This window comes from Pseudoliparis swirei, chromosome 2, assembly GCF_029220125.1.
Source record: "Pseudoliparis swirei isolate HS2019 ecotype Mariana Trench chromosome 2, NWPU_hadal_v1, whole genome shotgun sequence".
Classification (NCBI taxonomy): domain Eukaryota; kingdom Metazoa; phylum Chordata; class Actinopteri; order Perciformes; family Liparidae; genus Pseudoliparis; species Pseudoliparis swirei.
The window spans coordinates 23,328,124-23,355,022 of NC_079389.1; the positions used below are offsets into that span (position 1 = coordinate 23,328,124).

General features: G+C 43.1%; 1 protein-coding gene across 2 annotated transcripts; it reads right to left on the reverse strand.

Moving 5' to 3' along the window:
* Positions 1-1,119: 1,119 nt before the first annotated feature.
* Positions 1,120-22,954, reverse strand: tbx15 (T-box transcription factor 15). 2 transcript variants are annotated; one of them, XM_056436367.1, is made up of 10 exons: positions 22,675-22,954; positions 22,352-22,540; positions 17,273-17,501; positions 15,031-15,132; positions 9,359-9,530; positions 6,337-6,513; positions 4,854-5,021; positions 4,203-4,267; positions 2,614-2,711; positions 1,120-1,929 (listed from the first exon to the last, which is right to left on the reverse strand). In XM_056436367.1, exons 2-10 carry the CDS (start codon positions 22,536-22,538, stop codon positions 1,166-1,168), a joined length of 1,962 nt encoding a protein of 653 aa, XP_056292342.1. In that variant the 5' UTR covers positions 22,539-22,540; positions 22,675-22,954; the 3' UTR covers positions 1,120-1,165. The 2 variants fall into 2 exon arrangements, with proteins under 2 accessions (XP_056292342.1, XP_056292346.1); XM_056436371.1 differs by lacking the exon at positions 6,337-6,513 and having other exon boundaries at positions 1,121-1,929; positions 22,352-22,951.
* Between the last annotated feature and the right edge of the window lie 3,945 nt (positions 22,955-26,899).

Consider the following 26,899-nt stretch of genomic DNA (forward strand, 5'->3'; position numbering starts at 1 on the left):
CCGTAACTCGACGGCGCTGACGGAGCGTCACATGACCACGTTTGTTTTTTACGATCTTCACGTGTTACGAGGAGACGGAAATGAATGAAGCCACAAATGAATTAAAACGTTTATTGAGGTTTTTATTTTATTAGTTTGTTTACGTGCTTAGCACCTCTATTTACATTTTTTCAAAATGACTCCAAAAAAATAAAGAAAAAAAATAAGAATATTACTTTTTTTGACATTTCTTCTTAACATTGTTATATAACGCTCAGGCACTTAAATACACATCGCTACCAACACGCCAACACAAACATATACTTTAATTTCTCTTCTGCTACTCGCTTCTTTTTTATAACACTTTTTTTTTTTTAAAGCTTGTTATCGATTGCATTATCGCACCTTCTTTATTCAAATATATATGCAAACAAAAAGAAAACAAAAGTTATCCACTCCAAAAGAAAAACAGCCGTTCCGGTCCGTGAGGATGAAGCAGAGTCGTCTCAGAAGGAACCTTCTGGTCTCCTGAGGCCTCTCTGGGGTCGCGACCCCAAAAGTTACATGAATGGAGAAGAGTCACTTGAGAAGAAGAAGTGTTGCTGCTATTGCACCGAAACGGTTAGAATCCCTCCTGAGCGCAGCGAGCGGCTCATGAGCAAGAAATAACAGTTTGGACTCCCTCCGAGAATTATGTGTATGCGATGGAGTCTTAAAAATAAAAATATTGATCTCCTTTTTCTGAAAGGTTTGTTCAAAACCCAACGATTCCACTTCAAACGGAACGGGTCTAAGGATGTTCTTCTTCTTCCGAAACGCTCGGAGGCCCGATTTCCGCAACCGCAGCCGCAGCCGCCACCGCAACCACAACCGCCACCGCAGCAGTAACCGCAGCCGCAACCGCAGCCGCAGCAGCAACCGCAGCCGCCACCGCAGCAGTAACCGCAGCAGCAACCGCAGCAGCAACCGCAGCCGCAACCGCAGCCGCCACCGCAGCAGCCGCCACCACAGCCGCAACCGCAACCGCAGCTGCCACCGCAGCAGCCACCACAACAGCCGCCACCGCAGCCGCAACCGCAGCCGCAACCGCAGCAGCCGCCACCACAGCCGCAACCGCAACCGCAGCCGCCACCGCAGCAGCCGCCACAACAGCCGCCACCGCAGCCGCAGCCGCAGCCGCCCCCGCCTACACCATGTGCATGGACATCTGAGAGGAGGAGCCGTACTGGCGTCCGTCGCAGGAGCCGCCGCCCTGCTGGCCGCCGCCGGCGTTGCCGATCATGTGCATCGCGTCCACGCTCCCGTTGGACAGGTACTGGCGCTCGCCGAAGGCGCCGGCGGGCGCCGCGGAGCAGAGGAGGCCCCCCTGCGGCTTCTCGGGGCTGGCGGCCAGCCGGGGGGAGGGGGGGAAGTTGTACCCGTACAGGTTGTAGGGGTTGTGCAGGGAGAAGGCGTTGTAGGAGCCCTGCTGCACGTGGTGGTGGCCGCCGCCGCCGAACATGTGGGCGGGGGAGGGGCCCGACGGCGAGGGGGAGGGGCCGCCGCCGCCGCCCGCCTGCATCACGTACTGAAGCTGGGCGGCCGGGAAGGAGCCCAGCTGGCCGCCGTAGGCGTCCATCTTGGCTCCGCCGGCGTGCAGGGAGGAAGTCCTCTGCGGCAGGAAGGAGTCGGGCGGCTGAGCGGACGCCCCGCCGCCCGCCGCCTGCAGCCGGCCGTAGGAGCCGTCGGCCAGGCCGCCGTAGCCCTGCAGCGCCGCCATGTTGCCGCGGGCGCAGGCCGGGTACTCCAGGCCCAGGCTGCACAGCTGGCTCTCCCTGCAGCCCACGTTGAAGCCGCTGGGCGCCAGGTGGAAGGCGGGCGGCGAGCAGGAGGGCGACAGCAGGTGGGCGGCGCCGGAGGGGGAGGGGGTCCCGGTGCTGGAGGCGGTGGGAGAGGTGCCCGTGCTGCCGCCTGCACACAAACACACAGCCAGCATTTAGAGATGGCCGCCGGGCCAAAACTGAAATGAATTGAATGTCCCGGAGTATTATGGGATGGAGTATTATGGGATAGAGTATTATGGGATGGAGAGTATTATGGGATAGAGTATTATGGGATGGAGTATTATGGGATAGAGTATTATGGGATGGAGTATTATGGGATAGAGTATTATGGGATGGAGAGTATTATGGGATAGAGTATTTTGGGATGGAGTATTATGGGATAGAGTATTATGGGATGGAGAGTATTTTGGGATGGCGTATTATGGGATAGAGTATTATGGGATGGAGAGTATTATGGGATGGAGTATTATGGGATAGAGTATTATGGGATGGAGTATTATGGGATAGAGTATTATGGGATGGAGTATTATGGGTTGGAGTATTATGGGATGGAGTATTATGGGATAGAGTATTATGGGATGGAGTATTATGAGATGGAGTATTATGGGATAGAGTATTATGGGATGGAGTATTATGGGATGGAGTATTATGGGATGCTACAGCGGTCCTGAGTAAACAAGACTAAATCCTTTCACACCAAAAAATACGTTGTCCCTTCAAAATAAAACAAGGAAACAAGTAGCAGCCAATGAGAGGCAGAGTGGGGCGGGTCTAGTGAATAGAAGCCGAGAGGTGATTGGTCGACACGCACCTTGCTGCTTCTGCATGTTGGTGAAGTCCTCGAAGGTCAGGGTCCGGACCGGAGGTCTCCAGAAGGCGTAGGTCTCCATGATGGCCTCCAGGCCGGTCCTGAAGGAGCCAGCAAGAGGACTTTATTAAAATCATATTCACTCACCAAGCTTCTTGTTCTATCGTCCCTTTAAAACTGAAACATTAGATAAAATGAGGAAGACGTGTTCTTATTCCGAGAATTAGATTACAAAAAATGATTCTGCTTTCACCTTTTCATTTTATGAATCTAACGTTTTAAATAATTTAATTCCATTATTTGTTTTAATATTTTTCTTTTCAATTTGGAATCATTAATTTTTTTTAATAATATTCTCAAAATGCAATCCAGTAAATCTGTAAATGCAAAAGTGTTTTTGTTGTTGTATTAATATCTAAAGCACACTTTATAACCTTTAGAAAAATATATTGATGAATACGTTATGCATTATGCACCTTATTATTATATTAACAAATTAAACTGTCAAAGAAATTCTAAATAAATAATCATGTAAAAATTCTAAAAATACTATTACATTATTTACAATTATTTCAATTACCAGCTCTTGGGCTCATGGAGGGAACAATTAAATTATCCAGAGTGATCAATTAAACTCCTAAATGACTATAATGAGTAAGAGAGCTCACCAACAATATACATGAATGTAAACAAAAGAAAAGAGTTTTTCAGGCGACGCCACTCGTCTGTCCAACATGGCCGACCGGAGGCGGGGCATTAATCCTCCGTCTCTCACGCTCCGTTATCTTTTCATCTGTAGCGTTTTCCTGCAGTGAAACTTTAACGCCAGCTCGTAAATCAAGTCGTCCATTGTTGTGAAGAACCAAAAAAAGATGTCAGTGGGGCCAGTAATGCAGACCAGATGGGGGGGGGGGGGGGGGTGGTGGTTCAGTGTGCCCCCCCCTCCCCCCTCCTCTACTTCCTCCTCTCCTTCACAAATGTTGAATATGATTATTCAGAGACGGACTGGGAGGGAGGAGGAAGCGTATCCAGAGCCGCCTGTCATCGGCCAATGGGAGCGCTCCGTCAGAGTGACATCAGCACGTGACGCAACAGCTGGCGTAGGAAGAAGGTTTGATGACCTCACTAGCACTAAGAGGAGGAGCTATTGTGTGACAAGTTTTATGACATGTTGTCTTTAAATATGCAAATGAGGCGTTGTCTAATAGTAACTTCTTGGGGGAATTTATGAAACATTTTACAGACACAAACTAAAAAGTAGTAAAATAAGTAAACAGTTGGCTAGCTTGGACGTATATGTACACCTCTGCCTGCAAACGTCGCCGCTTGATTTTGAATTTGAATCTGGGATAAAATCCTAGATGTCGCCCCATCGCCACTGTTAGCATTGCACCAATGTTCCATAGCATTGCACCAATGTTCCAGAGCATTGCACCAATGCTACGTAGCTACGTCACATGCTATGTACGTCACCAATGAGGCCACAGAGACCTTTGTCGCTTTATTTCTACTTACCTGTCTCGAGACGTTAGGAAACAAAAGGTCTTTTCACAGATAAGAAAACAATCAATAATCAATACGCAGTGACGAACCTGTTTCTCCCAGAGTCTCTGAATCCTTTGGCGAACGGGTTGCGGTCGATCTTTAGTCTGGTGATCTGCAGGCGGAGATAAAACACGTTAAATACGACAACACGTCTTAAATTTGGTAAAAGTCATTTTAACTCTGCTAATTTCTCCATAATTTAAAAACCTGATTATTTTTGACATTTTCTGCCTCAAAATATAAATAAATGATCTGCTACAAAAATGCCACCCAAATAATCTCTAAAAGAAAGTGTAATAAAGTTTTTATTAACATTAATAAGGCTGCACAGATAACTGTTAATAAATTGCATAATTAAGAACGTCTAAATCTAATCATGTTGCAAAAAGTTGAACAATAATATAGTAAATGGTAAGTTTATAATGCTTTTATTGTTGTTATTAAACAGTCAACAAACTGTTAAGTGTCCTATAACTACTTATACATGTGTTATAATAGAACAATGTATTGTTTATAATGTGATTATAATCTATTATAACAAACTCAAAAGGCTTTTATTGCCGTTATTAAACAGTCAATAAACTGTGATTAGCTCCATAGTCTTAGGAGTCACGGAGCCATGCCAGTCAAAGGACGAGGTCTTTATGTCTAAACTTCGTCTCCATAAAGTTCTCCTGAAGGAACGACGGGAACCGGACCTGCTGGTTCTGGTAGGCGGTGACGGTGGTGAACACGGTCTCGGGGAAGCTGAAGGTCTTGACCCCGTCCCCGCTCGGCACCGCCTTGTTCTGGGACAGCTCGCTGCTGAAGTCCTTCCGGATGACGTGGACCCGAGGCTGGTACTTGTGCATGGAGTGGAGGATGATCTGCAGGACGGCGAGAAGTTCAGGAATGCATTGATTCTGCATCGTATTTATACATATCCTGTATTCATACATAATGTATGCATTTATTTTGCATTGTTTTGCATTATATTTATACATATATTGTATTTATACATATTGAATGCATTTATTTGGCATATTTTTACATATATTGTATTTATAAATCTTGTATGCATTTATTTTACATTGTTTTGCATTGTTTTTAACCATATATTGTATTTATAAATATTGTTTGCATTTATTTTGCATTGTTTTTATCCATATATTGTATTCATACATATTTTATGCATTATATTTTTTCATATATTGTATTCATACATATTTTATGCCTTTATTAACAGTTATCTATATGCTCTGTGCAGCTGCAGAATGTTTTATTAATGTTATTAAAAACTTTATTACGCTCCTTTTTTTTAAGAGATTATTTGGCTGCATTTTTTTTGCTGAAAATGTCCAAATTAATCTACTTTATTAAAGTGAATTAGTGCATAAGAAGGATGTATTAACATGTATAAGCAAATATAAAAACTATGCAAAATAAATGCATAAAATATATATAAATAAAATATATGTATCAATACAGTCCAAGATAATAGAATTAAGTGCGTCTAAATCTAATCATGTAGCAAAAAGTAGAACAATAATATAGTAAATATAAATAAATACGTTTATAATGCTATAAACGTATATATTTGTAATAACATGTTAATAAGCACTTCATAAGGACTTATAAACGCTTATCACCTGAATATAAAGTGTGAATATATTTCCGACAATAAGCCCACGCTTTAGAGTTTCCGTGACACGCTACACGTGTCAAACATGTTAAACTTCTGCGTGCTCGGGTTGCAGAGCGAGCGGGTTTCCGCGTGGACTCTAAAGGATTAGGGGTCAGGAAGTGACCCGGGTCTCCAGAACCCACTGAGAAGTCTGGTTCCCTCTCTGAGTCGTTCCTCTGAGCCGCGTGACGCGAGGCGGGAAAACAGAGCAGAGTTCACGGCGCGACGGCCGAGGGCCCGAGGATTATCTCACAGCGGCGCGGAGGCGTCAGACGGCGCCCCCCCCCCCCCCCCTCGCCAAGGGGCCGCCAGCCTGCTCTGGATTAATGAACCCAAAAGTCCCTCAGCTCGGCCTCTGCTGGGGGAGGAGTCTCAGAAATACGGCATTTAAAGAGCCGGACCTCAAATCACGTCGGCAGATAAGATCGCACGCTAACGGCGCCGCCGCATCAGAACGCCGAAGGTCGAGGAGGTCAACGGGTCAAGGGACAGAAAGAGAAGGTGTTTTTTTGGGGGACCTTTTTGAGCGACGGCGAGGAGGCGGATCCGATGAGGACGAAAGACTCCGACGGTTCGATGCCCTCCAACGGCATCGGGCCGCTCGTTGCTGTGCGGCCCGGAGGATGAAAGCCAGATGTTGCATTGGAAACATCTGCTCCCTGACTCTCCTCTGGTGGAGCGATAGACTCAGCGTCCTCCCGTCAGAGCGCCATCAGCAGGAAGTGAGACAATAATAAGGACTTTTTAACGATATAAAGCGCTACATTTGATTCATCATCAATCAACCATCTGGATACAATGTATCATGTTCATTTAGTCTATTTGTTAACATTAGAAAAACTCCTCATTTGCATTTTTAAAAACAGCATTTTAGAAAACTGACTTAATGTAAATAATCAACCGGGTAAGTTTTTATTAGTCTTATTTTTTAATAAAAACTATATATTATGAAGCCTTATGCAGAGGGGTTAGTTCACACAGCATTCAGAGACTCATTTATACACATTTATTAATAAATATATATATATATATATATATATATATTATGACGCTTTATGCAGAGGGGTTAGTTCACACAGCATTCAGACTCATTTATACACATTTATTAATATGTATATATATATAATATATATATATATACATATTATACATATATATACATATACATATATATATATCATGAAGCTTTATGTAGAGGGGTTAGTTCACACAGCATTCAAAGACTCATTTATACACATTTATTAATAAACAAATGAAGTAAAGGTATTATTAATGTCAGTTGACAGTAGTTTCTCGTTTATGAGAGATCGTAAAATCACATCTGTAAAAATATTGGACTAATATCTCAACAAAAGGAAAACGAGAGTTTTAATCTCGTCTTTTATGTTCACATGAATGTTCTGGAAATAATAAGATAATAACGGACGCTTCATTCATTAATTTTCCTCTTTTTGGCGCCTCCGAAAAGAAAAGGGAAGAAAAAAGCCCCGATAGCGCCGGGCAGCATTTAGGCCCCGCCCCCAATAACACAACACACACGTTATTATTACGTCCACGCCGTCTCCTCTGGGAGGGGACTGATTGGAAGCAGCTCCTCGACCTCTCGTCAACTAAATATATCTGCAGATATCAAAGACTCCAACGAAGCTTCCAGTCACAACAAAACTAAATAAAAAGTCAAATAATTGAATCTTTTGAATTGAATGAAACCGATGCGTCAGGAAACTTCAAACAACGAGACGCAGGTCGGACTTCTGAGGCTCGCTTTCACTTTTATGGTCTTTAAATGTCACACTTTGCACAAACTGACTGTAATATTTATCTTGAGACGAAATATTTATCTACATGCAGTATGTATAATATTTAGTTCTCAGTATTACGTCATAACATGTCGTTTAAATCCGGTACGATGAGTAGGTGCTATAAAAAAAATTATTATTGTCTTGAAAGCTTAATTGATCCTCTTCTGGCCACTAGGGGGCAGAACAAAATACAAACAAGTAGAGGAAGATACGCAACTCGTCGGGTACCGGGTACTCGGATACCGGGTACTGGGTACCGGATACTCAGGTACTCAGGTACCGAGTACTCAGGTAACGGGTACGGATACTCGGGTAACGGGTACCGAGTACTCAGGTAACGGGTACCGGGTACTCAGGTACCGAGTACTCAGGTAACGTGTAACGGGTACCGGGTACTCGGGTACTCAGGTACCGAGTACTCAGGTAACGGGTACCGGATACTCGGGTAACGGGTACTCGGGTACCGGGTACTCAGGTACTCAGCTACCGAGTACTCAGGTACCAGGTACCGGGTACTCAGGTACCGGGTACTTGGATACCGGGTACTCGGTACCTGAGTACCCGAGTACCCGGTACCCGAGTACCCGTTACACGTTACTTGAGTACTCTGTAATTATATAATATAATATTTTTTCAAACGGTTGTTTTTTGTCGTGAATACGTATTCAACGTGTGTGTGGCAGCAGACCACAATTATTCTTCCCTTTCACAATAAAAGCCCGAGACACACACACACGGCGTGCAACTCGCCTTGACTCGCTAAGCTCCGCCCACAATCAGATGGGTTGAGGAGCGTTTTATAACTTCACGTATTGTTCTTCGTCTTTATTGCATGTTCTGAACACGAGGGTCCAGAAAGTTCATCATCAGGTCCGACTCTTTATGCCGCCTCCCTTTTCCCATAATACTGTTTCTACCTCCGGCTCTTCGCTCGCCCACGGTGCATTAAAGGACCGCAGTAAATCCGGCGCGTTGCGGTGGAACTGGACGCGAACGCGACACATCGGGAGCGGCTCGACCAATCAGAGCCTCCGTGGAGCTCGCCACCTCCCGAGGCCGTAAATCAGGCCGCGGCCGCCGAACCACAAATCAACTCCCGTCATTAAGTGACTCTCAGGAACCCGGTTCCACCAGGAAATGAACCTTTAAGGGGGGGCGGGGGTTCAAATCCCAGACCTCTAATATCTCCTCTAAACCGCGTAATATCCAGTCGGCGTGGACGGGAAGGCGCGGGCGGGTCTCGCCAAGGACGGAAAACCGTGTCGACTTTCATTGAAGTCGCCCAAAAAAACGAGAGAGAGAGGGGAAGAGAGAGAGAGAGGGAGCAACGGGAGGAGCTGGCCTCTCCGGGGTGGAGGGTTTTCAAAATGAAGGCCATAAATCACCGGCTGAGCGTCGCGGGCTGAGGAAGCCATCATCGTCTCCGTCACGCGGTCCAGAGCGCCGTCGCTTTAAGAAACACGGATCCGATTCATCCGGCTTCAAGTCGAGTGATTTGTGAGGCGCATTTTTAAAAAAAAAGTCAAAACCACAATCCCATTAAAACGCATTGAAAGCTCTAAACTGCGTTCTCTTTGTCGCACGTTGCGTTTGAGGTCCATGGGAAATATCAAACTCAGAGGAAACTTTGGCTCAAAAGTTCTCTTTTTTTTCCGTTCTTTTTTTTGCCGCGTATAAAATAAACGTTGTGCGGCTCCGCCGTGTCGGTTGGCTCGTGTTCGGGGGGCGTGACCCTTACGTGTCCCTGGTCGTCCAGCTCGTTGTTGGTGAGCTTCAGCTTGTCGAAGCTCACCACCTGCCGCATCCAGGTGTCCCCCGAGGCCAGGGAGTCCGGGTGGATGTAGGCCCGCGGCGGCACCGGGGAGTCGGCGTTACCCGCCACCATCCACTTGGAGCTGTGGTACACGTACCTGCAAGACGAGAGAGAGGGGGAAGCTTAACACGGGACAGAACACCTGGGAGACGAGACGGAGGGAATAAAAATACACAAACTTTATACTTGATTTTAAAGATGAATCAATAATTAATAATTATTTAATTGCGCGTTTTATCGTGGCAAAATCGATATTTTTCTTATTTTTAGAAACAGGAAGTGGAGATTAAGATTTCCACAATAAAAGGTTTTATTTTTTACAATGTGTGAACATTTTGTCAATTAATTCTTTTTACATTCAAAGTATCGTCAACTTTATTTTAATGAAGGAAACATGAAACATGAATGAATCATTATTAATAATTATATTATGTGTGAAGTAAATAAACTTTTCTTAACACAAATGTGTGAATTAACATCGTGTAAGTTTCCCGTGTCACGCAACCTTTAAACATCTAAACTGCGATGAACAGGAAGTTACCAAAAATGTTTTGAAACGTGTAAATTGTGTTTTGGCGTTCCTCCGAGGCCGCGGCGCCAAAACACTCGCAACACGGCTTACGGACCGTGTGCGCATATTGTTTATTGTTTTTCATGCACACACACACACAAACACACACACACACGCACAGACACACACACACACACACACACACAACACACACACACACACACACACACACACATACACACACACACACAGACACACACACACACACACACAGACACACACACACCAACACACACACACACACACTCACCAACACACACACACACACACTCACACACACACACACACACACACACACACACAGACACACACACACACACACACATACACACACACACACAGACACACACCCTCACCAACACACACACACACAGACACACATACACACACACACTAACACACACACAGACACACACATACACACACACATACACACACACACACACATATACATACACACACACACACATACACACATATACACACATACACACACATATACACATACATATACACACACACACATACACACATATACACACACACATACACACACACATACACACACACACATATACACATACACACACACACACACACACACATACACACACACTACACACACACACACAAACACACACACACCAACACACACACACACAGACACACACACTCACCAACACACACACAGACACACACACTCACCAACACACACACAGACACACACACTCACCAACACACACACACACACACACACACTCACCAACACACACACACAGACACACACACTAACACACACACACACAGACACACACACACACAGACACACACTACTAACACACAGAGACACACACACACACACACACACACACACACACACACACACACATACACACACACACACACACATACACACATAGACACACATACACACAGAGACACACACACACATACACACACACACACACACACACACACAGACACACACACACACACACAGACACACACACTCACCAACACACACACACACTCACCAACACACACACACACACACACACACACAGACACACACACTCACCAACACACACACACACACACACTCACCAACACACACACACACACACACACACATACACACACACTCACCAACACACACACACCAACACACACAGACACACACACTCACCAACACACACACACACTCTCACACACACACCACATACTTTTCAATTAAGCAGAGCCGTAACATTTTGATGACGTGTGTGAGTTTCGGGGCGTCGAGTCCCGTTAAACAGCGGGGGGGGGGGGGGGGGGGGGCAAGGGCATTGTTTGAGTGAGGAAAAGACAAAGGAAAGGACAAAGGAAAGGACAAAGGAAAGGAGGGAATGGGTTATAAGAAAGAAATGCATGGGCAGAGAAAAGGGGCAGCAAGGTAAAGAAAGTCATCAGGACCTGGAGGACGGATAAGAGGAAGAGGAGGTGGAGAAAGAGGAGGAGGAGGAAGAGGAGGAGGAAGAAGAGGAGGAGGAGGAACACAGAGCGGGCGAGCGAGCTTGAGACTGAGAGGAGGAGAGCGAGTGTGAAGCAGCTGGTTGTCTTTAGTTCTGGCTGCTCAGAGTCAGAGTCATCACTCCTGAAAGAGACCTCACTGCCTCCACTGCCCTGTCACACACACACACACACACACACACACACACACACACGTATGTATGTGTGTGTGTGTGTGTGTGTGTATAATTCACACACACACACACACACACACACACCCTCTGGCCGCCATATTGGAAACTTCTAGGAGGTGTTCAAACCCCAATAAACCAGTTGTTTAATCCGGTTCATGTCCACAGCTTGTACTCATTTACTCCAGAGTTACTAAGGCTCGGAACAAACATCAGAATCAGAATCAGAATCAGAAACAGTTTTATTGCCAGGAATGTTTACACAAACGAGGATTTTTTTTTGGCGGAAGGTGCATCACACGGTTGTATAGAAGTCTATGCTTCATTTGTTAAAGCTGCATTCTCTCTCCTGACCACCAGGGGGCGACACCTCTGGTTGTATAGAAGTATATGCTTCATGTGTTAACGCTGCATTCTCTCTCCTGACCACCAGGGGGCGACTCCTCTGGTTGTATAGAAGTCTACGGGTGACTTATGAAAAGCTGATGTATGACTGTTAATATTTTTTTCCCCCGAACTCTAAAAAGTGAACGATCTGTTTTATTTCCTGTATTATTTTAAAGGGCCGGTGTTCCGACTTTTCTTAAGTCAACAGCGATAAAAACTTATTATAAATATTAAATAAACTTTTTTTTAACATAAAGATGTAAAATAGTTTTTAATTCATATGAACATGTAACACTGTGGAGCAGCGGACCTTAAGTACCTGCTTGTTTCTGACTTCATAACACACACCTCAGCTCTGACTTTTGACCTTAACACACACACACACAATCACACACACTCACACACACTCACACACACACACTCACACACTCACACACTCACACACACACAATCACACACACTCACACACACACAATCACACACACTCACGCGGATGTTGCCAGGCGGTTCTGTAATTTCCGGCGTCCCGCTCGGCGTAGCAGGGAAAGTGTTAAGCAACCAGGAAACTTCAGGACTGGAAATCTGATTAGTCCGCCGGCTTTCATCTTCCATAAATCTGCCATCTGGCACCCGGCACGATCAATAAGGACTGGACTTTATGTGACACCCCGACTGGACAGAGGGGGGGGGCTCCTTCCCTCCTCAGCCAACACCAAACCACACAGCTGACTAAACCACACACTATACACTCTCATTCCGTCTTCCTCCCACAGACACACAAATACACCCACACTCAACAATCAGTGTGTGTGTGTGTGCGCTCCTCACACACACAGGCATGCACATAAAAACACACACACACACACGCTTGCCAAACCGAGGCTGTATATTGGATTACTGTACTGACAGAGTAAATATTGCTATTGAATTACCAGTCAGGGTTGACTGGTGTGTGTGTTCTGAGTTTGTAAGAGAAGACCAACACAGCGTGTGTGTGTGTGTGTGTGTGTGTGTGTGGATCCTTATGCAGACCAAATGGCTTCACACAAAGGCGGATAAATGACAGTTGTAGAGGAGGATTAGTGTTCGTGGGATTAGGGTCAGTGGAGTTGGTTTAAATTGAGTTTAGGTTGTCTGTGTTTGTAACGACGTCCTCACAAGTATAACAATATAAATACCAACTGACTCTGTGTCATTATGTATGTGTGTGTTTTTCTATTTATATATTTAGACCAACAGTTTAATGAGAAAATAAATTCCGACGCTCACGACTATAAAAGTTTATTGGAGTCAGGATTAAGTTAAATCAGGCTAAGTCTGAGTTCAGAGTACCCAGGTGTGTGTGTGTGTGTGTGTCTGCCTTTTTGTATACTTATGAAGACCAAAACTTCTTTTTTTTAAGTATGGAAACTGTACGGGAAAAACCTAACTTTAAAACACTTTACTATCGGAACTCACGTAACTTTAAAAACACGTAACTTTGAAAAAACGTCACAAATGTAACTTTGAAAACACGTAACTTTAAAAACACGTAACTTTGAAAACACGTAACTTTAAAAACACGTAACTTTAAAAACACGTAACTTTGAAAACACGTCCCTAACGTAACTCGCGTAGCTTTAGTAACGTTTGATATAAACTACAGTGACCAGCTGTTTTAAAAATACGTGATCCACAAAATATCATGTAACACTTCGGCTAAGCCCCGAGCGGCGGCTCCTGGGTGAAAGTCGTGTGTTTGAGCGCCGGCGCTCAACGGACGCTCTACGTGTCGCGCGTTGTTTCAACTCAGAACTTCAACTGTTGACGTCCAACATTTCTGAGGTTTGCAGCGAGGCGGCACGGATTTGGACAAATGACGAAAAACAACCACGAGCCGGCGTCAACGCCTCGTCGGCTTCTCTGTGGATTTGGAAAATATTGAGTTCATTTCCATCCTTATTCTTTCAGATTAATAACTCCCATCTCTGCTGAACAAGGTTCATCCCTCGCTCCTCCAGGAGGGAGGAGCTGCTTCAGGGGCTGAACTCTCTACGCCTGGAAGGAGCTCAGAAACAAGCGTCTCCGGCTCCAGACTCCGCCCTCCTCTCCCGGCATAACGCCACCTCCTCGCCACACGGCCTCTCGCGGCTTCAGGACCTCACAGAGCTCACTTCTGTCATAACACTAAGAAGACGACATTGGCGAACGGTTTCTTTTGCGTACGCCTCACTTCGGACCCCCGTCTCCGTCTCCGTCATCCACCGTGAGCGCTGAGCGTTGGCCGACCCGGGAACATGAATACACTTCAACCTCGGCAGACATCGGTCTCATGATGGATACTTACGTCCTTCGCCGAGGCCGAAGGAAACTATGCTTTCTGAGCGCGTTGCCACGGAGACGACGACGGGAACGTCTTTCGCAGCGGTCGTAACAAATGAATGAAACAGAATTAATATATTTTGTTTCATTTACTGCTATAAAGTTACCAAGGCTCGCAAAAAACATCACACGGTTGTATAGAAGTATATGCTTCATGTGTTAAAGCTGAATTCCCTCTCCTGACCACCAGGGGGCGACTCCTCTGGTTGTATAGAAGTCTATGCTTCATGTGTTAAAGCTGAATTCCCTCTCCTGACCACCAGAGGGCGCCTCCTCTGGTTGTATAGAAGTCTATGCTTCATGTGCATTCTCTCTCCTGACCACCAGGGGGCGACTCCTCTGGTTGTCGGTGCATGCTAAACCCGACAGGGGGTCAACACGTTTCAGGACCATCCAGGAGAAGAGCATCCAGTGGTGCTCTCCAGCTGCGGACCTCGCTCTCAAAGCTCGGCAGCTTGTGGCCGAGCAGAGAAACACGAGTCAGCGCTTTTTAACCCCCCCCAAGATTCTCGGCGAAAACCACAAAACCAATGAAGTCGCTGCAATTTGGCGACTCTGTGGGAGGAGTTAAATGAATAGGAGGTGTGGTGTGAGCTGACCTGTATCTCTTGTTGTCCACGGGCACGATGTCCATGGCGATGTAGTACTGCTGGTGGGGGTCCAGGCCGGCGATCTTCACCCTCATGGCGGGGAACATCCTCCTGATGGAGAAGTCATAAGAGTGATAAACACTGTCAACAGCTGTTTCCTGACTGCACTCAGGTTCTCTGATTTAATCAAGCGGTTCCCTTCCTGACGTGAAAAAAGGTTTGATGAAAAATATATATTATAAATGCAAAGAAATTTAAATAAATACATATTTTTAGGCGAAAAAGACGTTTGCAAAGGTTTATTAGCAAAAGCATTTTATATATCATAAACCATCAAAAGACACTAAATCAGAAAAACAACATCAACAAGTTCTGCTAAACACTGTGCATCATATATTTAATGTTTAATGGAAAAGTATTTAAAGTATATTATATATGTTTTGATAATGTTCATAATCATCCACGTAAAGCCATCAGTATATGTATTTATGTATTTGTTTTGTTCACTTGAAAAATACTTTGACTCGTATTTAAACGTTTTATTTTTGGTCCTTGGTGCTTTTTAAAAATTAAAATATTAACTACATTTATTCATCACTTGTGAACAGTCCCGTTTGTTCATATAAAAGCGTCAAGAGAAATACATAAATATATATATATAAATATATATATATGAAAAATATATATATTTATATATATATAGAGATATATTTCTTTATTTCTTTATATAAAATTACATTAACATATATATATATATATTATATTTCCTTGCACCGATCGGATGGTTGTCAATGATTTGTTGATTATCATAAATATTTGAGCATGCAGACATAATCATAACTGGATTAAATGGCACAAATAGCTGAATAAACTGAATATAATATGATTATTAATTGAGGAGTATAATTCATACAAGTAGTGAGATTTGACATGTTTATATTTTTAATATTGTTCCAGGTGGTTAACAACATTAACAAAGAACGACGATGTCTTTAACTTGAAGGAAGACAAGTGAGGAAAGTCTTTTTATTAAATGAGAATCTTTAAATGTATTTAATTAAATCAGATAAATCATTAAAACCCTGAACATGAGCGTTTATCTTTAAAATGACTTTTCTTTAAATGATTTTTATATATATTGAAAACAATGTAAAGTTGCTCTTTTCATGACCAGAAACACATTTCCTCTCATCTCGTGAACTTTCCCCGAGCGGTCGTTTTGTTTCTGTTCCACGTCTTCGTGACCTCTGACCTCTGAGTTACTCTTTCTGTAACCGCGGCTTTTTATCTCGTCGTAAATAAAAAAACTGTCAATACAAATAACCGGTTAATGAATGGAGGAATAGAGCTTATTAGGAGACGTTTCTATATTTCATTCACTTCAAACGCTGCGTTTTCATTTGGAGCTCATAAATCTCCTTAATGAGGACGCAGTCCGGATTTATGAGCTTATTACAGGCGCCAGCGGCCAGAACCACGTATTAATATATATATGTGTATTCCTATTTATGAGCTGATTACCAATTTAAACCTAATTCATAAAGTTAAGTAGTTTGTACCAAACTGAGAGCAGAATAATAATAAAACAATTATTCCAAATATAAACACGCATTATGAATAAAACGACCTTCTGGGGAGTTTAATTATGTTTTAAAAACACTCTGGATGAACAAAGATGTCCTTTATTAAGACGTCACGTTTTATTATATTTTTGCTATTTTGCAAGAATAAATATTTCATAAAATATAAAAGAAAATGAATGTAATAAAGTGGGCCAGAGGGTGATTTAAATAGGAAGTAAAGTCTGATCCCATAAAGAGTTTTAAAGAATATTCTCACCTCGGCGCCACGCACGCGCTCCGGTTTGTCAGAGCGCGCGCGAGCAGCCCGGAACCCGGGTCGGAACCCGCCGCGGCACGAGGGAGAGGCTGCACGTGCAGCGCGTTAACACCCTTCAAAAGCGGCTCAGAGGTGTGTGTGTGTGTGTGTGTGTGCGCGCGCGTGCGAGCGCGTGCACGTGTGTCCGTGTTTCCAGCTGCTACGTGTCTGTTAATGTGAATGAAGCGCTTGTTTGCGCGTCTGACGCATCTACGCATGCGCGCTGAACGTGTGTAATAATATTATTCCATAATAAATACATTTGTATATGAATGTTGAGGAACTTGTTTGTTTCTGTTTGCTCTTCAACTAAATAAACAATAACGTTCACGCACAATGATCGTGTTTGTGCGCATGCGCGCGCGCGTCCTACCTGCCGGCCTTGGTGATGATCATCTCGGTGCCGATGTCGTGGAAGCGCTTCCACAGGTCCGCGCACTGCAGCTCCACCTGGATCTCCTCCATGGAGGCCGGGGCCGGCGGCTCGCTGCACGCGGCGCCGGGGGGCCCCGGTACCGGGGCCAGTCCGGCGGGGGAGCCGAAGGAGCACGAGGTCCTCTCGGCCAGGCCCTCTCCGTCCGAGCCGGGACTCGCCTCCGAGTCTGGGGGTTAGAGGGGGGCCGGGGGGGGGGGGGGGCATGAGACTTGGCACGAGGGAGGAGCGGTTTGGGTCGCTGGTCCGGTTCCCCGTGCAGCTCGTGGGCCGTGAGTCCACGTTGCGTAACGCATTTCCCCCCCTCACGCGCTCGTTCTGGACCTGGTTTTAACAAGACTAGTTCCCTCCATCCTGAACCCGAACCAGCATGACGTCATCAAGAGGGACGTCAGCCTCCTCATTGGCTCATAACTGGACAATGTGGCGCAACATAAACCCAAATAAAGAAGAAGAAGAAGAAGAAGAAGAAGAAGAAGAAGAAGAAGTCTTTATTTAAAGTGAAACAGGAAATTAAAGATCAATATGAGTAACGCGTTCCTCGCGCGCATCACTCTCCTGACGCGCGTGCGAAACTACGTTACGGGGTCAAGTATCACGGAACCAGTTCTGGTTTATCCAGCTGGGATGTCAAACACCTCGGAGCCCCCCCCCCCCCCCCCCGACCACCACGTGATCCGTCTTCTCTCCTCCACCCAAAAAAAACATGAATCTAATAACTTGTTATTTATTGGGAGCCCCTTGACGGGAGGGAGGCGGGACCGGGTCCCGGAGCCCCTGGACCGGGTCCCGGAACCCCCGAGGAACCGGGAGAGGAGAGAGGGGTTGAGGGAAGGAGGCGAGGAGGAAAGGAGGAAAGGAGGCGAGGAATGACCACAGAGAGAGGGTTTCCATCGTCTCCTTCCAGTGTCACTGCAGCCGCGGAGAAGACTGTCACGTGACCACGTTCCTCTTCTTCTGCTTCTCTAAATAAAGCTGCCCCCCCCCCCCAACCGGAAGTGGAGCTCTCCTCCCGCATGAGCCTCCTAATCCTCAGACAGTAAACAGAGTTACACTCACTCTGCTTTTTATTGAGCAGAACATGAAGGAGAGGAGGAGAAGAGGAGAGGAGGAGAAGAGGAGAAGAGGAGAGGAGGAGAAGAGGAGAGGAGAGGAGGAGGGTATGCAGGAGGAAGATGGACGCCTCATTTCTCTCCTCCTCTCCTCTCCTCTCCTCTCCTCCCTCCCTCCTCTCTCCTCCCTCCTCGTGTCTCTGACTCTGAGACGTCAACAGCTCGTTGGCGTCACTTTATTTATTAATAAAATAATGTTCGACATTTGTGAAAGATTCATAATTTGAAAAGAGAATAAAGTTTCACTCAGGAGACAAAACATCTGGAAGATATAAAGATATACAAATAAAATATTATATATAACATCTGGAAGATATAAATATACAAATAAACTATAATATATAACATCTGGAATATATAGATATATACAAATAAACTATAACATATAACATCTGGAATATATAAATATATACAGATAAACTATAATATATAACATCTGTATATTTCTAATAAATAACATGAATATCTTGATTGAAACGTTTTATTTTTTTAACTTAGATAAAATGTGAGTAAAATATGTTTGTGTTGTTATTTCCATATTTACCGAGAACATTAATGTTAATTAAACTTAAAGCCATGTTTTAATATGTAATTACTTTTAAACTATAATTACAGCGATATTTAATGTTGTGTTGTTCAGTAATTTTAAATAATAAAGATTTTTTTTTAACTGATTTTGTTGAACTGAAAACTCAACATGAGCTTTAGAGGTTTATTATATTATAAAGAAAAGAAAAAATTTCTGTAAACATCTGGAACACAAAATAAATTTATCCTCCTGAGATTATTTATTTACTGTTATAAGATTTAACATTTAAAGTATATATATATATATATATATATATAGATGAACACATTTGAATGAATATATAAAAAATACATATATTAAAAAATATATGTATTTATATATATACATATATTAAAATATATATATATGATTACAATTTTTATTCATTTGATATAAATGTGTTCATCTATATATATATATAGATGAACACATTTATATAAAATTAATATATAAATGATACATATGTTAAAAAATATATATGTATTTATATATATACATATATACATATATTCAAATATATATATATATATATATGATTAACAAATACATTTATATATATATATATACTTCGAGGGAACGGGCATTCCAGAGAGAAAGGAAAGTCTCATATCTATATATTTATATTTATATAAATACATATATGTATGTATTTATGTATATATATATATAGATATGTATTTATGTATGTGTTTATCTGAGCTGCAGATAAACAAACAGCAGCATAAATCTTCATTGGTGTAAATAAACAATACTTTAGTAAACGGAGCCAGCGAGTCGTCAACAACGATGAGTTTAATACAACTGACGTTAATTTAATTTAATTTAATTTAAACCAACTCCAGTTTGTTTTGAATAAGCCTGAATTAATAAAATGTATTATTGCTGAGCTAAAAAAGGTGCTGTGGTTAGCCTCACACACACACACACATACACACACACGCACACACGCACACACACACACACACACACACACACACACACACACACACACACACACACACACACACACACACACACAAACCACATCTTGCGGTTTCAGGGCCCAATCAGCTCCACCAGGCTGATTTGAAGGCCTCTAATTGGTCTGATTCAATAGAGCCTGATGTCCCTCAAACGGTCTAAGGGTCAAAGGTCACGAGCTGTACTTTACACTGAATACAGATATTATACATATTCATATTATAGAGATAACAAGTGCTTTTGATGACGTCAGTATTTTAGAGTCGATGTTCTTAAGTTATAAGTATTTTTAATTGAGTAATTTAGCCCTATAATATTTATATTTATAGTTATTTATCTGAACATTGTTTTGTGATGATACTTTAGTTTTTAAAGTGATTTAAAATGATTTATAAAGAGCTTCTGTCGACAGATAAATTAAATACTTATTATTTTACTCTTTTTGATGCTTAAAACACAAAATAAATCCGGTTTGAATTCAGAGAAGCTTTAATAAAATGTTTCTTGTTTTATCTTCTCTGTTTTCCTCTGAGACTTCATAAATGTGCTTTTTTCTTTCTTGGTTACAGAAAGGGAAGTTGACGTTTCTGACGTGGAGCGTGACGTGAGTCATCAATCACACCTGTTCCCTCGGCACGCGCGCGCGTGTTTCACGGACCTTTGGGTGGTTTCAGTCTCGGCTCTAGTTCCGGAGCCGCGGAGACTCCAGAGGAGCTGCCGCGCGGGGAGGTCGCAGGTGTTGGAGAGGAGTTGGTCCCGTGCGTAATCTGTGCGTAAAAACGGTAACGTGTCGCCTTTTGGACATGGAACCGTTATAATAACAACAACAATAATAATAACAACACATTGAGCTACACAACATGTCCTTGTGTATCTCGTGAAGGTGACGCGGTGGTTCCTGCTGCAGGGTCATAAACGAGTCCTGCGGCCGGCCGGTTTGCGGCCTCGGCTGAGCAAATAAAACAAATCCCTCCTCGAAGGATTCCTCTGGATCACAGAGACTCTCTGTTCCCCAGACCGACCGGGACCCCGCTGGACCGGCACCCGGTCCGCTAATGAGGGGGACCGGGGGGGGGGGGGGGGTCATTTAGACACGAACACTAAAAACTCTCCAAGACAGAAACATAACGAAGAGAAAGAAGTCCGAGACTTCCCTTTTTCTGGATTATTGTTTTTGTTTTTAAAACAAGCTGAAGCCTCACCTCCCTCATTAGACAGTTTACCGTCAACAACAACAACAACAACAACATCAACTTCCCTTCTCTCCCTAAACAATTGATTGACCTCACGTTGCATCTCCCTCACGAGGCCGCGCGGCTCCGCGTGCCCGCTGCCAGCTGTCTGCACATTTAACCTCATTAAGTATTTAATAATTAATCATTAATAATGAATAAGGGTCCATTTCTAAATATTCATAATCTTCACGAGCAGTATTCATTTATAATTGTTGCGGAACTTCATCTTCTAAAGTTGTAACTGAGTTTCTGCCAGAAGTGGAAAGCACAGAATATAATAATAATAATAATAATATTATATTATAATATAATAGTATAATATAATATTATTAATAATAATAATAATATAATAGTTGATGTGAAAACAATTATAATTCAAGTTTAAGTTGATGCAAATGTATTCAATTGAATGAGTGAATAAAAACATTTCCGAAATGAGAAATTAACTGCTCACATATTTGTGGTTGTTGCAAAAAAACAACAACAACAAAACAACAAAACATCCCGTCACGCGGGTTTGTTATGAAGATATTTAAGAGAAAATTAACTAATACAAAATACATCTATAATTAGTCACATAACTTTACTCCAATAAAAAAACATCTTAATCATATTTTTTCTGAAACGTTGTTGTTATTATTCCGGCGGACTATTTAACTCCACGCGGATGTTTGTTGTTGATCTCTAAACACATTTTATTTGAATTTTTTAAAACTGATTTAATACTAAGACAAGTCCTTACTTTAAGCCTTAAAACGTGTCTCGCGCTTCAAAGAGGCCCTCTGGTTGGTGAGAACTCATCTGACGTTATGCGCAGAAACCGTATTTTTTTATGCGCATTTCATGATTTCTGGAATGAAAGTCATCCGGACATCATGACTGACTCACGTCATGGTTACAACACTCAGAGGTTCTGATTGGTCCACGCGCTCCGCGTTAGAGTGAAATACTTTTAGTCACTGTGTTCATCCTGATACACGTTGTTGTGTCATGTGTCCTGACAGCAGACCCCCCCTCTTCCCCCCCCAAGCAGCTGCGCGTGTCCATGCTCCGCGTCGCGCTGTGTGTGTGTGTGTGTGTGTGTGTGTGTGTGTGTGTGTGTGTGTGTGTGTGTGTGTGTGTGCGCGCGCGGCGCCGCACTGACCCGGGTCCATGTCCAGGCAGTGCGCCGGCTCCTCTCCGTCCGCCGCCAGGCTCTCCATGGACAGGCCGAGCTCCTTCTCCTCCCAGCCGCGCAGCTTGCGCTTCTTGTTGGAGCCGATCAGCGCCTCCACGGAGAACGCGTGGGCGCGCGAGCTCAGGGCGGCGGCAGAGCGCCTCCTCTCACTCATGTCTGTCAGATCCACCCGGGGCCGGGCAGGAGGAGGAGGAGGAGGAAGAGGAGGAAGAGGAGGTGGAACAAAATTAAATCAAATAAAAAGTCCTTTTCCGTGCGTCCAAAAAATGAAACCAAGAAAAAAACCGCACCGCGCGCGCGTCAGAGTTCAGAGCAGCGCGAGCTCAGCGGAGAGTCCAAAGTAGTCCGCAGACCGTGAGGCTGTGGCCGGCCCGCTGTGCCATCCCGGCCGCGGCGCGCGAGCTCGAGTCCGGGCAGGATCGGTGTGTTAGTGGTGCGGTGCGCGCGCGGCTCTCCGTCCCGTCCGATCCTGTGCGTGCGTCCTCTCCGCGGCTCCGGTCTCTCTCTGCGCCCCGAAGCTCGCGCTGATTGAGACTCACTTCTTCTTCTCCTTCTTCTCCTTCTTCTTCTTCGTCTTCTTCTTCTTCTTCTCCTTCAGGCGCAGAGGGGGCCGGCCCTCTCTCTCTCCCTCTCCCTCTCTCTCTCTCTCTCCCTCTCTCTCTCTCTCTCTCTCTCCCTCTCTGTCAAACCGAGCCGCGGTCCAATGGGAAGTGAGCAGGAAGAGAGAGAGACGCGGCGGTTCGTCCAATGGCCGCGGAGGGAGACGCGGGTCCTGGAAGAGGATCCGTGATCCGGACCTGGGTCCACCATGTGGCCTTCACGGAACCCCGGAGTCTGCAGTCTCTCACATTAATCTGCACAACACAATATGAGAAGAATAAACCGTGTTATTGAGTTATTGAGGTGTGTGTATGACCTCTGGCCTCCTCGTGCAGGTCCGGGTCGGTCCGCCGGGGCCGAGACCCCCAAAGACACCCAAAGACCCCCAAAGACCCCCAAAGCCCCAAGACCCCCACAGACACCCACAGACCCCCAGAAGGTTGTTCCTCTCTAAGGATTGTGGGTAAAGTCTCGTGCAGGTGACAGGTGTGCTGATGCGTTCATTAATAATAATGAACATCATGTTAATAAATAAACTGGTTTAGATGTAGATCTTAAATGTAGATTTATAACAATACATACATAAGAATATAATTATATAATTATATAATAAACATCTGTTTACTCGATTTCACAGACAGTTTTTACTCTTTGATGTAAACAAAGACGCAGAATGAACTTCAAATATTTATAGGAGGAAAATTATTCGATTCATTAAAAACTAATTCAATAATTTAATTTTAAAACAGTTAAATATTTCTGTTGGAGAGTAAAAACTAAAATATATAAGAAGAGTTATTTCTAACAGCAATGAAATATGTAGAACACTGATGATGAATATAAATATGACAATAGAAAACTTAGAATAAATACTAAATATTAAAATATAATACTTATAATAAATACTAAATATGAACATAAAATACTTACAATAAATACTAAATATACACATAACATACTTAGAATAAATACTAAATATACACATAACATACTTATAGTAAATACTAAATATACACATGAAGTACTTATAATAAATATTAAATATACACATAAAATACTTATAATAAATACTAAATATTAGAATAGAATTCTGTTAATAAATACTATATGCAATATTAAATAAATATGAAGTCAAGCCAATTAGATTTATTCTCCTCAATATAATACCTCTCACATTTGTCTCAGTGGGGATTGATAGTCTACAAACACTCTATAATAAATAATTATTATACTTGTAATAATAACTATCAATGAATTCTCGCGTCTGAGAGCAGCGCGTGCGCCTGACCTGCAGGAAGAGAAACAAGCGAAGAAGAAATCAGGATCAATAACTCCCTTTAGGTCCTTTTACATCGGGGGTTCGTGCGCGTGCGCGCGCGCGAGGAAACAATAATCCCTCGCGCTGCTGATTATTATTATTAATATTAAAGTTGCTGTTGATCAGTTTGTTGCTGCTGGACAACGAATCTTTGCAAAAGCTCCTAAAACAAAGCGCGCGCTCTTGTACGCAGAAAGGGAGTTATGACGTCACTAAGAGACATTTATATATACTCTGTAATAATTAATAATGAAGTGTACAAAACGAAACACTTTACTGACACACATGGTCTCACGGCCGCACGTTACGTCATTATTAATCTACCTCACTTCTCTCTTCTAAAGTGACGTCATTCTCTTTGAAAGCTTTGAGTTTTAAATTAATTATTTAACATCAAATCATAAAATAGGAGACATTAAAGTGTGAAGCTTTATTATTATGTAATGTGAGCCGGAGATAATCTCTTCTTCTTCTCTTACGGTTATTAATACGGTTCTATGGATTCTGCGTGTAAACAAGTACATATGCTACGTGCACGCGCGGCGCGGGAGGCCTCGAGCAAAGTCCTTAAACACTAGCAGGAAAAACCAAGAGCAACAGTTTGGTCCCAATTACAGCCGCGACCGAGCCCCGTGACCGGCCCGCGGAGCCCCGGTGGAGCTCCGTGACCGGCCTCCCTCCCGGTGGAGCTCCGTGACCGGCCTCCCTCTCCCCGGTGGAGCTCCGTGACCGGCCTCCCTCTCCCCGGTGGAGCTCTGTGACCGGCCTCCCTCCCAGTGGAGCTCCGTGACCGGCCTCCCTCGTTATAATAATACTTTATGATTCATTTTACGGTCATTGTTTTGCTCTTTGACCCCTGACCCGCGCGTAACGCGCCCCGTTAATATTCAATGAGTGAAAGAAAAGCGTTTGACCCCGCGTGACCCCCCGGAGGGCAGAGCGCGCGCTAAAGCATCCGGATTGACAGCAGAAGCGAGCGACGACCGGGAAGAGCACGGTGTGCGCGTGCACGTGTGTTCACGTTCACCTGACGCTTTTTAAAGAAAATCACGAGCAGCACGTGGCTTTAATATTGTGCATGTGAGGTCAAAGTTCAACCTTTTGAAGGCGCGCGTGCGCAGCGAGAGGCCGCGCGCGAACAGAGAGCTTGTTTTGTTTTTTAGGGTCAGGAAAAAAACACGAAGCAGGATATAAATAAATAAATATATTGATTATGTGAAGACATGAGCAACTTTATGTTTACGTTTGAGTTTTCTGTTACAATAAAAGAAGAGAAGATTAATTCAAGATTCACAATATATATATATATATGCATCTATTTTCATCATATATATATATATATATATGATGATGAAAATAGATGCAGCTCTCCAGCCCTTTAGTAAAAAAAGTAAAAAAACTCCATTCTGCCGATTGTTCGTGTTTTTTTTTGTTCAGAAACAAATTGTTTTTATATTTCATATTATTCTTCATAGTATTATATTATTCTTCATATATTATATTATTCTTCATATTACTTCAACATTAAGACACATGGTGACCAAGCCGCTCATAACTTGTTCTACATTTCCGGGTCATTTACGAGGAAATCAGCTGTTTGGACGTTTATGACGTCATGATTCCTAAAAGAACTTGAGCAAACTAACTGTCAATTAATTAAATACCGTTTTCATTATCCTATGCTAAACCGCTCCACTCAGCCCCAATTAATATAACAAAATAAAGTAGAATAAAATGAAATTATTATAATAAAAGCAAATAATATAAATATAAAAAAAGAGTATGTATAATTTAATATATATATATATATTATTATAAGAAATGAAATACTCAGGACAAGTACGTAAACAAAATAAAGATTATATATGAATACACAGAACTTTTAAAGTGTGACACATGTGACTAACTATTGGTAAAAGTAATAAATGGGTTTTGATAAGCAGCAACATGTTGACGTCTGAAGGTCGAGAGCTTCGACTGTTACTAGTTTGCTCAGCTCTATTTATTTCTGTTTCCATTCACCTCCATCTCTTTAAGTGCTACATTTATTACCTATTCACCTCCACCTCTTTAAAAACTACATTTATTACCCATTCACCTCCATCTTTTTAAAAACTACATTTATTATCCATTTGCCTCCATCTTTTTAAAAACTACATTTATTATCCATTTGCCTCCATCTTTTTAAAAACTACATTTATTACCCATTCACCTCCATCTTTTAAAAAACAACATTTATTAAACAGGTCAGTGAAGGTGTCGCGCTCCCTTTGAAGCTTGCGTGCTGGTGTGTGTGTGAATGTGTTTCTGAGTGTGTGTGTGAGTGTGTTTGTGAGTGTGTGTGAGTGTGTTTGTGAGTGTGTTTGTGTGTGTGTTTGTGAGTGTGTTTGTGAGTGTGTGAATGTGTCTGTGTGAGTGTGTGTGTGTGTGTTTGAATGTGTGTGTGTGAGTGTGTTTGTGAGTGTGTGTGAATGTGTCTGTGTGAGTGTGTTTGTGAGTGTGTGTGAATGTGTGTGTGTGTTTGTGAGTGTGTGTGTGAATGTGTCTGTGAGTGTGTGTGAGTGTGTTTGTGTGTTAATAATAATAATACTAACCTC